The sequence below is a fragment of the Oncorhynchus mykiss genome, chromosome 8, assembly GCF_013265735.2.
Source record: "Oncorhynchus mykiss isolate Arlee chromosome 8, USDA_OmykA_1.1, whole genome shotgun sequence".
NCBI lineage: Eukaryota > Metazoa > Chordata > Actinopteri > Salmoniformes > Salmonidae > Oncorhynchus > Oncorhynchus mykiss.
Genome location: NC_048572.1, coordinates 74,000,628 through 74,016,701, shown reverse-complemented (window position 1 = coordinate 74,016,701; position 16,074 = coordinate 74,000,628). Strand labels below are relative to the sequence as shown.

Here is a 16,074-nt window from a genome sequence, read left to right as displayed (position 1 = left end):
AAACTGAAATGTCCCACCCACACTGACAGTGTGGTGAAGAAGGTACAACAGCGCCTCTTCAACCTCAGGAGGCTGAATAAATTTATTCTGTCACCCAATTCCCTGACAAACTTTTACAGATGCACAATTGAGAGCATCCTATCGGGCTGTATCACAGCCTGGTACGGCAACTACACCGCATTTGTTGTAGTTATTGTTACATATAGAGACAGATATGACACTATTGAGCAAAGATAGGTATACATTAGACCACAAACAGAAAGCGGACAGGAAACCAAAGATTAAACAGACATAAGTGTAATGGCCGAAGCCATACGTGCCTTAAAGTGCATAAGGGCTTAGGGCAAAGAGGAGGAGGTGACCCTTAAATACATTATCTATTATGGAAAGAGCAGGACACCATTATAAAGATTAGATAGAGAGGAACAAACATAAGTGCTTAGGGTAAAGGCCATAAGTGCTTAGGGTAAAGGACATAAGTGCTTAGGTTAAAGGCCGTAAGTGCTTAGGGTAAGATAGACATATATTCATTTTAGGACACGAGAGGGTCCTGCCACCATTGTAATCTAATCAAGAGCGGATACAGGCGTTATTAGGCATGAACAAGCTGGAAGCCTGGACTGAAAGATAATGATGGCCGATGACCTGAGGGAAGTAACTTCATTAACATATGGAATGGACTCATATACTGTGTGTGTATAAATACAGAGCCAGTGCTCTGGGAAAGTGTGTGTTCCGCGGACCATCTAGGCTTCTGATATGTTTGTATTAAAAGCCTATATTGAATTCACAAGGTCTTGTAAGTGTTATATTTTGAAACGATCCTCCACGACACCTTCAACCGCAAGGCTCTCCAGAGGGTGGTGCGGTCTGCACAACGCATCACCGGGGGCAAACTACCTGCCCTCCATGACACCTACAGCACCCGATGTCACAGGAAGGCCAAAAAGATCAGCAAGGACAACCACCCGAGCCACTGCCTGTTCACACCGCTATAATCCAGAAGGCGAGGTCAGTACAGATGCATCAAAGCTGGGACTGAGAGATAGAAGCAATTTTTCAATCTCAAGGCTATCAGACTGTTAAATAGCCATCACTAACTCAGTGAGGCTGCTGCCTACACTGAGACCCAATCACTGGACAATTTAATAAATGGATCACTAGTCACTTTAAACAATGCCATTTTAAATAATCCGACTTTAATAATGTTACATCTCACATTACTCATATCACATGTACAGTGGAGCAAAAAAATATTTAGTCAGCCACCAATTGTGCAAGTTCTCCCACTTAAAAAGATGAGAGAGGCCTGTAATTTTCATCATAGGTACACTTCAACTATGACAGACAAAATGAGGGAAAAAAATCCAGAAAATCACATTGTAGGATTTTTAATGAATTTTTTTGCAAATTATGGTGGAAAATAAGTATTTGGTCACCTACAAAAGTTTATCTCAATACTTTGTTATATACCCTTTGTTGGCAATGACAGAGGTCAAACATTTTCTGTAAGTCTTCACAAGGTTTTCACACTGTTGCTGGTATTTTGGCCCATTCCTCCATGCAGATCTCCTCTAGAGCAGTGATGTTTTGGGGCTGTTGCTGGGCAACACAGACTTTCAACTCCCTCCAAAGATGTTCTATAGGGTTGAGGTCTGGAGACTGGCTAGGCCACTCCAGGACCTTGAAATGCTTCTTACGAAGCCACTCCTTCGTTGCCCGGGCGGTGTGTTTGGGATCATTGTCATGCTGAAAGACCCAGCCACGTTTCATCGTCAATGCCCTTGCTGATGGAAGGAGGTTTTCACTCAAAATCTCACGATACATGGCCCCATTCATTCTTTCCTTTACACGGATCAGTCGTCCTGGTCCTTTTGCAGAAAAGCAGCCCCAAAGCATGATGTTTCCACCCCCATGCTTCACAGTAGGTATGGTGTTCTTTGGATGCAACTCAGCATTCTTTGTCCTCCAAACACGACGAGTTGAGTTTTTACCAAAAAGTTATGTTTTGGTTTCATCTGACCATATGACATTCTCCCAATCTTCTTCTGGATCATCCAAATGCTCTCTAGCAAACTTCAGACGGGCCTGGACATGTACTGGCTTAAGCAGGGGGACACGTCTGGCACTGCAGGATTTGAGTCCCTGGCGGCGTAGTGTGTTACTGATGGTAGGCTTTGTTACTTTGTTCCCAGCTCTGCAGGTCATTCACTAGGTCCCCCCGTGTGGTTCTGGGATTTTTGCTCACCGTTCTTGTGATGATTTTCCATTTCCTAATAATTGCTCCCACAGTTGATTTCTTCAAACCAAGCTGCTTACCTATTGCAGATGCAGTCTTCCCAGCCTGGTGCAGGTCTACAATTTTGTTTCTGGTGTCCTTTGACAGCTCTTTGGTCTTGGCCATAGTGGAGTTTGGAGTGTGACTGTTTGAGGTTGTGGACAGGTGTCTTTTATACTGATAACAAGTTCAAACAGGTGCCATTAATACAGGTAACGAGTGGAGGACAGAGGAGCCTCTTAAAGAAGAAGTTACAGGTCTGTGAGAGCCAGAAATCTTGCTTGTTTGTAGGTGACCAAATACTTATTTTCCACCATAATTTGCAAATAAATTCATAAAAAATCCTACAATGTGATTTTCTGGATTTCTTTTCCTAATTTTATCTGTCATAGTTGAAGTGTACCTATGATGAAAATTACAGGCCTCTCTCATCTTTTTAAGTGGGAGAACGTGCACAATTGGTTACTGACTAAATACTTTTTTGCCCCACTGTAGGTATTTATAGTTGTCCACATATTCTAGGTCGGAACGTCCAGGGTGGTGATGCTAGTTGGGCGGGCGGGTGCGGGCAGCGAACGGTTGAAAAGCATGCATTTGGTTTTACTAGCGTTTAAGAGCATTTGGAGGCCACGGAAAGAGTGTCGTATGGCATTGAAGCTCGTTTGGAGATTAGTTAGCACAGTGTCCAATGAAGGGCCAGAAGTATACAGAATGGTGTCGTCTGCGTAAAGGTGGATCAGGGAATCGCCCGCAGCAAGAGCGACATCATTGGTATATACAGAGAAAAGAGTCGGTCTGAGAATTGAACCCTGTGGTACCCCCATATAGACTGCCAGAGGTCCGGACAACATGCCCTCCGATTTGACACACTGAACTCTGTCTGCAAAGTAGTAGCCAGGAGGAAGGCATGGCCAGCCGTTGAGAAATGCTTATTGAAATTTTAGATTATCATGGATTTATCAGTGGTGACTGTGTTACCTAGCCTCAGTGGTTCAAACATACCAAGACAGTCGTGAAGAGAACACAGCAAAACCTTTTTCCCCCTCAGGAGACTGAAAATATTTGGCATGGGTCCCCAGATCCTCTAAAGGTTCTACAGCTGCACCATCGAGCATCCTGACCGGTTGTATCACTGCCTGGTATGGCAACTGCTCATCATCTGACTGTAAGGCGCTACAGAGGGGTAGTGCGTACGGTCCAGTACATCACTGGGGCCAAGATTCCTGCCATCCAGGACCTACATAATAGGCGGTGTCAGAGAAAAGTCCATAAAATTGTCAGAGACTCTAATCACCTAAGTTGTAGATTGTTTTCTCTGCTACTGCAGGGCAAGCAGTACTGGAGCACCAAGTCTAGGACCAAAAGGCTTCTCAACAGCTTCTACCCCCCCCCCCCCCCCCCCCCCCCCCCAAAGCCATAAGACTGCTGAACAATTAATAAAATCGCCACCAAACTATTTACACTGCTGCTACTCTCTGTTTATTATCAGTGCATTGTCACTTCAACCCTACCTACATGTAAACATTACCTCAACTAACCTGTACCCCCTTACTTTAGTCTATTTGGTAAATATTTTCTTAACCAACAGTGCAGTTCAAGAAGAGTTATGGGCTTGTAAGCATTTCACGGGAAGGTCAATACTAGTTGTATTTGATGTAGTGTTACATATTTACCTACAGAATAATACAAATTGTCCAGAGACCACGTTAAATAATTCTGATAATTAAGGTAAGATTTGAATGGATAAAGCTGATCTGAGAGCAGCACTGCCTTTCTTTCGATCCCATCAGTATCAACACATGCGCCAACGACACACTTAGTGAACGTTTTCTCTATGTGGTATTTTGGGTAATGCAAGTGACTACGATGCAACGGACACCAGTCCCTACTCTCTGCGGCTCTACATTGCGCCTCATCGTGGACTGCAAAGTCCCGCTGAACTTCTGGTGCAGCGACAGAGTGAAAATCAAAGATGTAAACCACTGAGCCAATTTACGAGCTACCTGGTTTCTAAAGTGTAGTCTCAAAGCTCTCCACTTTTATAAGGGTTTATTCAAACATATATTGATTTTAGGCCTATATTCAATTATGACAACCCCAAATGCTTTATTTTATTGATTAAGCTCCACTGTTGGATTTTGATTAAAAGTCACTGTCAATTTATTCAGCTGGCTGAAAACCACTTGTTTGTCACATGCACACATCATGTATCATGTTTTCTCATGGCCACACCAAGCTGAATGACTATTAGGCCTAGTTGTTGGGTATTATAACCTACATCAGAATTGGAGGAATACACAATTTACTTGTTGATATAACTTGTCATGTTTCTCATAGCATGTCAGATAGTTTGTCCAGTATGTGTGTGTTTTATATGACTAGCGCTGCTGTTTTGTGCTGGCAGGTTGGGTTCTGTGCGAGCTGGAACCCTGTGGGTCTGGAGGTGAACCAGTCTTTGGATGAAGTTTGGATTAAAGTCTGACTATTAATGATACTACCTGTATAATTCAGTCTGGGCCTAGAACCGTCCCACTTAGATTCAGGGCTACTCAGAAAACGGATTTTCTCTCTGTAAATGTCCTCCCTTTTGTTGCTATTTTCAACCTATTAAGTTAACCTAACTTACAATTTTAATTTGGTTTCAATCAATCTGCAAAGGGTTGTCAATTTACACTCAAGTATGGAAATGTCAGGTATCACATCTCATGCATAACCATGGATTTAAGGATGAGCAACCACATTTAATAACTTATTAGGAGCATTGTCTAGAGCTGTTTTGTCATAATTTGTATCAATTCCATAAACCAATTATTTTTTTAATTGTTTTGGGGAATTAACTTCTTCTGCAGAGAACGGATTCTCTTATTTGTGTTTTCAATTTTATAAGTAGCTGTTTGACTGATTTCACAGAAATATCCACATAAAAGGGCATTTATTAGAAAGTTTATGGTAACCCTTTCTGTCGTCGTTTCCGTTATCAAGCTTTCCGGAAGAACTTTTTTTCCACAAACAATGCTTCTAGCCAGCTTCAAGGAACTGTACAATAGTAGAAACGATTGTTATAAACGTTTCACAGAAGCACTACATATTCGTTTTTGTGTAACAACGTTTATTTTAAAAAACAATGTCTGTTTCTTTCAGTACACAAATAGCTGCCATCATGGACGTGCTAACTAAGTCAGCTGTTGCAGAAATAACCAAACTTGTAGACGAGGGCACTGTAGTGCTACGGCTTGAAATGTGTCGGAAAGAAAATGAGATAGAAGGCCTTCAAAATAGTTTACAGCTGATGGAAAGAGAACTGAGGAAAGCTCAAAGGGAAGCAACAACACGAGTGACAAATGACAGGCAACATGCCGAGGGAATTCAGGTTGGGAGTGGGACTCCACAAAAAGGTGAGAGGCAAACTTACTCTTAGTGGTACAAGTCAGGTTATTTTGCATTGTTCAGTGTTTTATTGCTTATTTGACTTTATAATTTCTCAAAATGACAAACTGTCTACTTCCAGGTGATGAAGAGGACCAGAAATCCCAAACTATGCCCATAGAGGATCCAGTAGAGTGCTTCAATGAGCTGCAGCGGTCTGGACACCTTGCAGGTGCGAGGAGTGGACTGGAGTTTCTGGTGAAAGCAGAGCAGGTGGAAGAACATGTAGCCCAGGGAACCATACAAGATCCAGGAATCACAGACAGTGTGGACTTTAGAATGGACGAGAGAGATAGTCAGCTGTGGTCCTCTGTTACACAAGGACTAAGTGGGAATAATTCTGGCCACCCAGATGGGTCTTACTCTACAGGGAGATGCTTACAGATGTTCTCATCTCAGGCAGATCAATATCCCACTCCCATCCCATCCCATCCTTCCTGTAACTCTTTGTCCATTGTAGGGAAACCACTGGATGACATATTCAGCAATGTCCCACTGAAAGTGGAGCCTGAGAGGCATCCTGTGTATCATGATGATGCCATGTCTGAGTCCATACAAGCTGTGCAGGGGCATTACAGAGATACTCTGCATCCTGTTGTGAGGGAGGGCTTGATTTTACAGCCCAGAATGCAGCAGCCAGGACCTTCTTCACAAGGGCTCTTCAGAGCAACTGAGATTACATCAGAGTCACACTCACACAACCAAGAGCATATTCTTAATAAGAACAGATTGAAAACAAAGAGGATGGTAAATGTTTGGAGAGCTGCGCCAAACCAAAAAGTGTTCATCTGCTCATTGTGTGGAAAGAGCTTCCACCGCCATTGTCAACTTGAAGCACACCAGCACTCTCATGCTGGAGTCAAGCCATACAGATGTCTTGAGTGTGGGAAAAGTTTTACTCAGAAAAATAGACTTAAGTCACATCAGAGTGTTCACACGGGTGAGAGACCTTTCAGTTGCAGACTCTGTGGCAAGATGTTTACAAGGCAGGACAACTGCCAAAGACATGAGCGATTTCACAGTGGACAAAAGCCATTTAGTTGTGTTCAGTGTGGTAAAAGTTTCACGGTTCTCCGTAACCTCAAACTACATCAAAAACATCAATGTAAATTTGCCAATGTCAGAATTTAAGATGGCATGTTGTATAGTGTTTTCCTCAGCGTTGTACAGTTAATGAACTGTTTACATATGTTGATTGTTGAACTGTACTGAGATTAGCAGATTTAGGTTTCCAAATTGTCATTGGTTTCTACATTATGAATGAAGTATTAAAGATGTTAATCCTCTTTTTCATGTTATTTTTCTTTGCCTCAGCAAGAAAGCCACAGCTCCACTTGTTATTTTCTACCCATTAACTCAATTATCAATTTTTACTTGGTTTTAATCAATCTACAAAGAGATGTCAATTTACACCCTAGTATGGACATCTCAGGTATCACATATCATGCATAACTATGGGTAATAAGGGTGAGCAAGCAAACGTAATAACTTCTTCGGAGCATTGTCTAGATACACTATATATACAAAAGTATGTGGACACCGCTACAAATTAGTGGATATAGCTATTTCAGCCACACCTGTTGCTGACAGGTGTATGAAATCAAGCACACAGCCATGCAATCAACATAGACAAACATTGGCAGTAGAATAGCCTTACTGAAGAGTTCAGTGACTTTCAACGTGGCACCGTCATAGGAAGCCACCTTTCCAACAACTAAGTTTGTCAAATTTCTGCCCTGCTAGAGCTGCCCTGGTCAACTGTAAGGGCTGTTATTGTTAAGTGAAAACGTATAGGAGCAACAACGGCTCAGCCGCAAAGTGGTAGGCCACACAAACTCACAGAACGGGACCACCGAGTGCTGAAGCGCATAGCGCGTATAAATTGTCTGTCCTCAGTTGCAATACTCACTACCGAGTTCCAAACGGCCTTTGGAAGCAACATCAGCACAAGAACTGTTCGTCGGGAGCTTCATGAAATGGCTTTCCATGACCAAGCAGCCGCACACAAGCCTAAGATTACCAGGCACAATACCAAGTGTCGGCTGGAGTGGTGTAAAGCTTGCCGCCATTGGACTTTGGAGCAGGGGAAACGCGTTCTCTGAAGTGATCAAATCAAATTCAAATCAAATTTATTTACAGTATATCACAAAAGTGAGTACACCCCTCACATTTTTGTAAATATGAGTATATCTTTTCATGTGTCAACACTGAAGAAATGACACATTGCTACAATGTAAAGTAGTGAGTGTACAGCTTGTATAACAGTGTAAATTTGCTGTCCCCTCAAAATAACTCAACACACAGCCATTAATGTCTAATTCGCTGGCAACAAAAGTGAGTACACCCCTAAGTGAAAATGTCCAATGGGGAGCTACAGTTCATTGAGGGAACCATGAATGCCAACATGTACTCTGACATACTGAAGCAGAGCATGATCCCCTCCCTTCGGAGACTGGGCCTCAGGGCAGTATTCCAACATGATAACGACCCCAAACACACCTCCAAGACGAGCACTGCCTTGCTAAAGAAGCTGAGGGTAAAGGTGATGGACTGGCCAAGCATGTCTCCAGACCTAAACCCTATTGAGCATCTGTGGGGCATCCTCAAACGGAAGGTGGAGGAGTGCAAGGTCTCTAACATCCTTCAGCTCCGCGATGTCGTCATGGAGGAGTGGAAGAGGACTCCAGTGGCAACCTGTGAAGCTCTGGTGAACTCCATGCCCAAGAGGGTTAAGGCAGTGCTGGAAAATGATGGTGGCCACACAAAATATTGACACTCTGGGCCCAATTTGGACATTTTCACTTAGGAGTGTACTCACTTTTGTTGCCAGCGGTTTAGATATTAATGGCTGTGTGTTGAGTTATTTTGAGGGGACAGCAAATGTACACTGTTATGCAAGCTGGACACTCACTACTTTACATTGTAGCAAAGTATCATTTCTTCAGTGTTGTCACATGAAAAAATATATACTAAAATATTTACAAAAATGTGAGGGGTGTACTCACTTTTGTGATATTCTGCATATAGCCCTTCTTACATCAGTTGATATCTCAAAGTACTGTACAGAAACCCAGCCTAAAACCCCAAACAGCAAGCAATGCAGGTATAGAAGCACGGTGGCTAGGAAAAACTCCCTAGAAAAGCCAAAACCTAGGAAGAATAACCTATAGAGGAACCAGGCTATGAGGGATGGCCAGTCCTCTTCTGGCTGTGCCGGGTGGAGATTATAACAGAACATGGCCAAGATGTTCAAATGTTCATAAATGACCAGCATGGTCAAATAATAACAATCACAGTAGTTGTCGAGGGTGCAGCAAGTCAGCACCTCAGGAGTAAATGTCAGTTGGCTTTTCATCGCCGATCATTAAGAGTATCTCTACCGCTCCTGCTGTCTCTAGAGAGTTGAAAACAGCAGGTCTGGGACAGGTAGCACTTCCTGTGACCAGGTTATGGTTCCATAGCCGCAGGCAGAACAGTTTAAACTGGAGCAGCAGCATGGCCAGGTGGACTGGGGACAGCAAGGAGTCATCATGCCAGGTAGTCCTGAGGCATGGTCCTAGGGCTCAGGTCCTCTGAGAGAGAGAAAGAAAGAGAGAATTAGAGAGAGCATACTTAAATTCACACAGGACACCGGATAAGACAGGAGAAGTACTCCAGATATAACAAACTGACCCTAGCCCCCCCGACACAAACTATTGCAGCATAAATACTGGAGGCTAAGACAGGAGGGGTCAGGAGACACTGTGGCCCCATCCGATGATACCCCTGGACAGGGCCAAACAAGAAGGATATAACCCTACCTAAATGATGAATCAAGCTTCACCATCTGGCAGTCTGACAGCCCGAATGCAAAGTGCAAACTATAAAGTTTGGTGGAGGAATAATGGTCTGGGGCAGTTTTTCATGGTTCGGGCTAGGCTCCTTAGTTACAGTGAAGTTAAATCTTAAATCTTACAACGTACAATGATATTCTAGACGATTCTGTGCTTCCAACTTTGTGGCAACCGTTTAGGGAAGGACCTTTCCTGTTTCAGCATGACAATGCCCCTGTTCACAAAGTGAGGTCCATACAGAAATGGTTTGTTGAGATCGGTGTGGAAGAACTTGACTGGCCTGCACAGAGCCCTGACCTCAACTCCATCGAACACCTTTGGGATGAATTGGAATGCCGACTGCGAGTCAGACCTAATCGCCCAACATCAGTGCCCGACATCACTAATGCTCTTGTGACCGAATGTCCCCGCAGCAATGTTCTAGTGCATCTAGTGGAAAGCCTTCCCAGAAGAGTGGAGGCTGTTATAGCATTAAAGGGGGACCAACTCCATGCCAATGCCCATGATTTTGGAATGAGATGTTCGACGAGCAGGTGTCCCCATAGTTTTGGTCATACTGTATGTTTCTATTCCATAAACCAATAAGGGCGTGTATTAGAACGTTTACGGTAACCCCTTCTGCCCTAATTTACTGACATTAAACAACAATGCTGCTTGCCAGCTTCGACAAGCTGTACGATAGTAAATACAATTGTTATAAACATTTCACAGAGGCGCTAGCACTGCATATTCGTTTTTGTGTAACAACGGGGATTTTATTAGAAGAACAATGTCTAACACTTTCATTCAGTACACAAATAGCTGCAATCATGGATGTGCTATCAAAGGAGGCTTTTGCAGAAATAACCAAATGTATAGATGAGTGCACCGTCGTGCTTCGGGTTGAAATGTGTCGGGAAGAAAATGAGAGAAGGCCTTCAAAATAGTTTACAGCTGATGGAAAGGTCAAAGGAAAGTAACAGCACGAGTGGCAAATGACATGCCATTGCTGAGGAAATTCAAGTTGGGAGTGGGACTCCACAAAAAGGTAAGACGCAAACTGACTCTTAGAGCTATGAAAGCCAAGTTATTTTGCACTGTTCAAGCTTTTGTTTGATTGCTTATTTGACTTCACAATTACTCTACTTACAGGTGATGAAGAGGAACAGAAAGGCCAAGCCATTCCTGTAGAGGACCCAGTAGAGAGCTTCAATGAGCTGCAGCGTTCTGGACACCTTGAAGAGGCGAGGGGTGGACTGGAGTTTCTGGTGAAAGCAGAGCAGGTGGAAGAACATGTAGCCCAGGGAACCATACAAGATCCAGGAATCACAGACAGTGTGGACTTTAGAATGGACGAGAGAGATAGTCAGCTGTGGTCCTCTGTTACACAAGGACTAAGTGGGAATAATTCTGGCCACCCAGATGGGTCTTACTCTACAGGGAGATGCTTACAGATGTTCTCATCTCAGGCAGATCAATATCCCACTCCCATCCCATCCCATCCTTCCTGTAACTCTTTGTCCATTGTAGGGAAACCACTGGATGACATATTCAGCACTGTCCCACTGAAAGTGGAGCCTGAGAGGCATCCTGTGCCTTGGAGAGCTGTACCAAACCAAAAAGTGTTAATCTGCTCATTGTGTGGAAAGAGCTTCCACCGCCATTGTCAACTTGAAGCACACCAACACTCTCATGTTGGAGTCAAGCCATACATATGTCTTGAGTGTGGGAAAAGTTTTACTCAGAAAAATAGACTTAGGTCACATCAGTGGTCACATGGGTGAGATACCTTTCAGTTGCAGACTCTGTGGCAAAATGTTTACAAGGCAGGACAACTGCCAAAGACATGAGAGATTTCACAGTGGACAGGGGCCATTTAGTTGTATGCAGTGTGGTAAAAGTTTTCCAGTTATCTGTAACCTCAAACTACACCAAAAACATAAATGTAAATTTGCCAATGTAAGATTGCATGTTGTTCAGTTTCTCAGCATTATACAGTTAATGAACTGTTTGTGCTAATTGTTGAGCCATTCAACTGTACTGAGATTAGCAGGTTTAGATTTCCAACATGTCATTGGTTTCTACATAATTAATCAACTATTTAAGGTGTTGAACCTCTTTTTAGTGTCATTTTTTCTTTGCCTCAAGAGCAAAACAGCTGCATGGATTGAATTGCTTTGCGCGTGTTCTCCTGTAGTTACGGTTAATTTCCGTAGCAGCATTTCTCGTAGCTGCAGTTCGTGGTCGTGCATTTTGGGGTTAAATATAAAGTTTACATTTGATGATCGCATTGTAAACATCTTTAACATTTCTACAAGGACATGTTTGTGTAAGTTCAATGCAACGACATGTGGAACTGATATTTTGTTACAACTGTCAGTAAATCGCTATATTTGTTTACGGATAGTTTAATTGTTGCCACAGGTGAACTTAGTTCGACTGCCAGCTAACGTTAGCCTGCTACATTTTGTAACATAAATGCATGATTATTGCTTGAGGGTTTTGTTCACTGTTGTTTTTGACTTAACTACTGTTTTTTGCCGTTGTAGCTAGGTGTCCACTGTCCGAAGTCCGACTGTCAGAAAGATGCTTCAAAAGCTTGTTTTGTTCCGGTTTCTCCGACCTGCTGCTCTACTCTCTGCAGCTCTACGTTGTGCCTCATCGGGGACCGTGGACGTCAAAGTCCCGCTGAACTTCTGGTGCGGAGACAGAGTAAAGATCAAGGATGTGTCAACCACTGAGCCTGTTTACGAACCTGCAACTGGTAGCTATTTCTAAAGAGTACTCTCTGAAAGCTGTCGACTTTTATAACGATTTATTTGATCAGAACTTGATTTTTACATGTTCATACACCCAAAGTGCTTTTTCTTTTATTGATCAACCTCCACTGTTGGACTTAGATATGAAGTCACTGTAATTTTATTCAGCTGGCTGAAAACCATTTGTTTTGTCACATGACACATCATGTATCCTGTAATAAACGTTTCACTGTTTCCTTGTTACAGTCACACTCGGTGGAATGGGTATATAGTTGATGGGTGTGCCCACATCAGAATTGGAGAAATACACAATTTACTTGTTGATATAACTTGTCATGTTTCTCATAGCATGTCAGATAGTGTGTGTGTGTGTGTGTGTGTGTGTGTGTGTGTGTGTGTGTGTGTGTGTGTGTGTGTGTGTGTGTATATGACTAGTGCTATAATGGCACAGATACGAAGATGAGTCCTTTATCTCTATGGTTGCGCCTCATTGTGGACTGTGGAGGTCAAAGTCCCACTAAGGGTTAATGAACAACTGAAATTGATCTTAGGTCTATATTAATTGATGTTAACCCCAAATGCTTTCTTATATTGATTCATCTCCACTGTTGGGCTTTGATCTGAAGTCATTGTCTTTTTATTAAGCTGTCTGAAAACCAATTGTTTTTTTCACAGGTCATGTATCCTGTCATAAACTTTGTTTCCTTGTTATGGTCACACTAAGCTGAATGGGTATAGGCATAGTTGATGCGTATATACCCTACACTGGAGTGGAGGAATACACAATTTCCTTGTACTACGTTGATATAACTTCTGTCATGTTTCTCATAGCATGTCAGATAGTTTGTCCAGTGTGTGTGTGTGTATAAAATAAAAGGTGAAATAAAATAAATAAATAAAATATGACAAGCGCTGCTGTTTTGTGCTGGCAGGTCGGGTCCTGTGTGAGCTAGAGCTCTGTGGGTCTGTGGAGGTGAACCAGGCAGTGCAGGCAGCCCAGTCTGCCTACCAGGCCTGGAGCCGGATGTCAGGGATGGAGAGGGCACACATCATGATAGAAGCTGCCCGTATCATTGAGGTATCCATCCCAGAATGCATCTCTTTTTGATACCAGATTTTGATGATCAGTCACTCCAAATTCACAGTCTATTCTGCCCCCCACATAGTCAGAACTGAAAACAGAATCCATCTCATTGCTCAAGATTATACTGTTTGCACATGCTGTAGGTTAACTTGAGTGTACTAATTTGGAATGCACTCAAAAGTCAGTTCAATTGAGTTTTTGGATTGAAGTCTCTGACTATTAAACTTGCTCTCCTGTTGTGGACAGAACAGGAGAGAGGACATTGCGGAGATCGAGGTGGTGAACAACGGGAAGTCCATCACAGAAGCCCGAATGGACGTGGACTCTGCCAGACTGTGTATAGAGTATTACGCTGGAGTGGCCAGCACTCTGGCAGGTTGGCATGACGATGGATAGGGGGGGGTTACACTGGGTCATAATAGGAATTCTGATGCAGTTGGGGGAAGGATAGCCAGAAGAGGACTGGCCACCCCTCAGCCTGGTTCCTCTCTAGGTTTCTTCCTAGGTTTTGGCCTTTCTAGGGAGTTTTTCCTAGCCACTGTGCTTCTACACCTGCATTGCTTGCTGTTTGGAGTTTTAGGCTGGGTTTCTGTACAGCACTTTGAGATATCAGCTGATGTAAGAAGGGCTATATAAATACATTTGATTTGATTGTTGGCATTAGTGTGTAGTAAAGATATCAAGATGACTAGGTATGCCGCTGACCACTAATGGTGTTGATTGACACTGTTTTCCCGTTCTGTCCATCTAGGCCAGCATATCCAGCTACCCGGAGGCTCCTTTGCCTACACACGGCGGGAGCCTCTAGGCGTCTGTGTGGGGATCGGTGCATGGAACTACCCCTTTCAGATAGCAGCCTGGAAGTCGGCCCCAGCCCTGGCCTGTGGTATGACCACACACTCTTTTTTAAGTTACAGTATAAAGTCAAAGACACACTTTATTGCCATAATTGTTACTATGCAAAACAATGCAACAGTAATCTTTTAAACTTGCTCAATTTACATTGACACAAACACAATTGATAGAGAGAAAAAAAAATCGATAATACACAAACATTCCTTTTCCCTCTGTCTTGCGCTCACCCCATCAGGCAACTCCATGGTGTTCAAGCCTTCACCTGTGACTCCAGTGACGGCGGTGATGCTGGCGGAGATTTATGCCAAGGCCGGGGCCCCAGAGGGGCTGTTCAACATAGTTCAGGGTGGGCAGGAGACAGGCAACCTGCTCTGCCACCACCCGGACGTGGCTAAGGTCTCCTTCACCGGCAGTGTGCCCACAGGCAAGAAGGTAAATCTAAAAATCCCAGAATAAAATCGCAACTTAAGTTTTTTTGTGTTGAGACTATAATTCATACAATGTCCATTGTAATTGTGGGAAAAGTAGTCTTTGGCATTAACACATAACAAATCACTCTTAACCCTCAGATTATGGAGATGTGCTCCAAGGGGGTAAAGCAAGTGACTCTGGAACTTGGTGGGAAGTCTCCTCTGCTCATCTTTGAGGACAGTGACCTGGGGAACGCAGTGAAGGGGGCTCTCATGGCCAACTTCCTATCCCAGGGCCAGGTAGGGTGTGGGGTTTTACAAGTTTCAGTGCTTTTGATCCCAAGTTTCAGCTCTTTCAACGCGGTGACACAGTCCTTAACACCAGCTCCTCTATGAATGTACTTTTTTTTTTTTTCCTTGTGTGTTTTTGTTCAACCCAGGTTTGCAGCAATGGGACCCGGGTGTTTGTTCAGAGGCAGATGTTGCCTGAGTTCCTGGAGGAGGTTGTGAGGAGGACCAAGGACATTGAGATAGGGGACCCACTACTGGAGAGCACTCGTATGGGAGCACTGGTCAGCCGGCCACACCTTGACAGAGTCCTGGGCTACGTCGAACAGGCCAGGAAAGAGGTACAATTCAAAGAGACTAAAAGTACCTCTTTTCAATAATACTATCTTAAGTTCCTGGTAAGCCGTAAGAATCAGATCAGACCAATAATAAGGGGCAAAAATGATGTCACTGACAAGTAAATTGAAGACCATTTTACTCTGACTCTAGGGTGCCAAGGTGTTGTGTGGAGGGGAACCCTTCGTTCCTTTAGATCCCAAACTCAGAGGTGGATACTACATGACACCATGTGTATTGGGTGAGCCTAGTTTTTATTATTATGGACTATTGGAAGTACACTCCCCTACCTACAGTGCCTTGCGAAAGTATTCGGCCCCCTTGAACTTTGCGACCTTTTGCCACATTTCAGGCTTCAAACATAAAGATATAAAACTGTATTTTTTTGTGAAGAATCAACAACAAGTGGGACACAATCATGAAGTGGAACGACATTTATTGGATATTTCAAACTTTTTTAACAAATCAAAAACTGAAAAATTGGGCGTGCAAAATTATTCAGCCCCCTTAAGTTAATACTTTGTAGCGCCACCTTTTGCTGCGATTACAGCTGTAAGTCGCTTGGGGTATGTCTCTATCAGTTTTGCACATCGAGAGACTGACATTTTTTCCCATTCCTCCTTGCAAAACAGCTCGAGCTCAGTGAGGTTGGATGGAGAGCATTTGTGAACAGCAGTTTTCAGTTCTTTCCACAGATTCTCGATTGGATTCAGGTCTGGACTTTGACTTTGCCATTCTAACACCTGGATATGTTTATTTTTGAACCATTCCATTGTAGATTTTGCTTTATGTTTTGGATCATTGTCTTGTTGGAAGACAAATCTCC

General features: G+C 43.3%; 2 protein-coding genes across 2 annotated transcripts; both read left to right on the top strand.

Annotated features, from left to right (window-relative positions):
* Window positions 1-5,234: 5,234 nt before the first annotated feature.
* Window positions 5,235-6,999, top strand: LOC110530548 (zinc finger protein 7). The gene is made up of 2 exons (XM_021613727.2): window positions 5,235-5,673; window positions 5,787-6,999. The coding sequence occupies exons 1-2, from the start codon at window positions 5,403-5,405 to the stop codon at window positions 6,833-6,835; spliced, it is 1,320 nt and encodes a 439-aa protein (XP_021469402.2). The 5' UTR covers window positions 5,235-5,402; the 3' UTR covers window positions 6,836-6,999.
* A 4,797-nt stretch (window positions 7,000-11,796) lies between these two features.
* On the top strand, window positions 11,797-13,655 carry badh (Betaine aldehyde dehydrogenase; the record flags this gene model as incomplete). Its single annotated transcript, NM_001160550.2, is given in 4 exon segments — window positions 11,797-11,845; window positions 12,066-12,280; window positions 13,208-13,353; window positions 13,606-13,655. Coding segments are annotated over 3 exon segments (374 nt in total), but the record flags the coding sequence as incomplete, so codon positions are not given.
* Window positions 13,656-16,074: the final 2,419 nt, after the last annotated feature.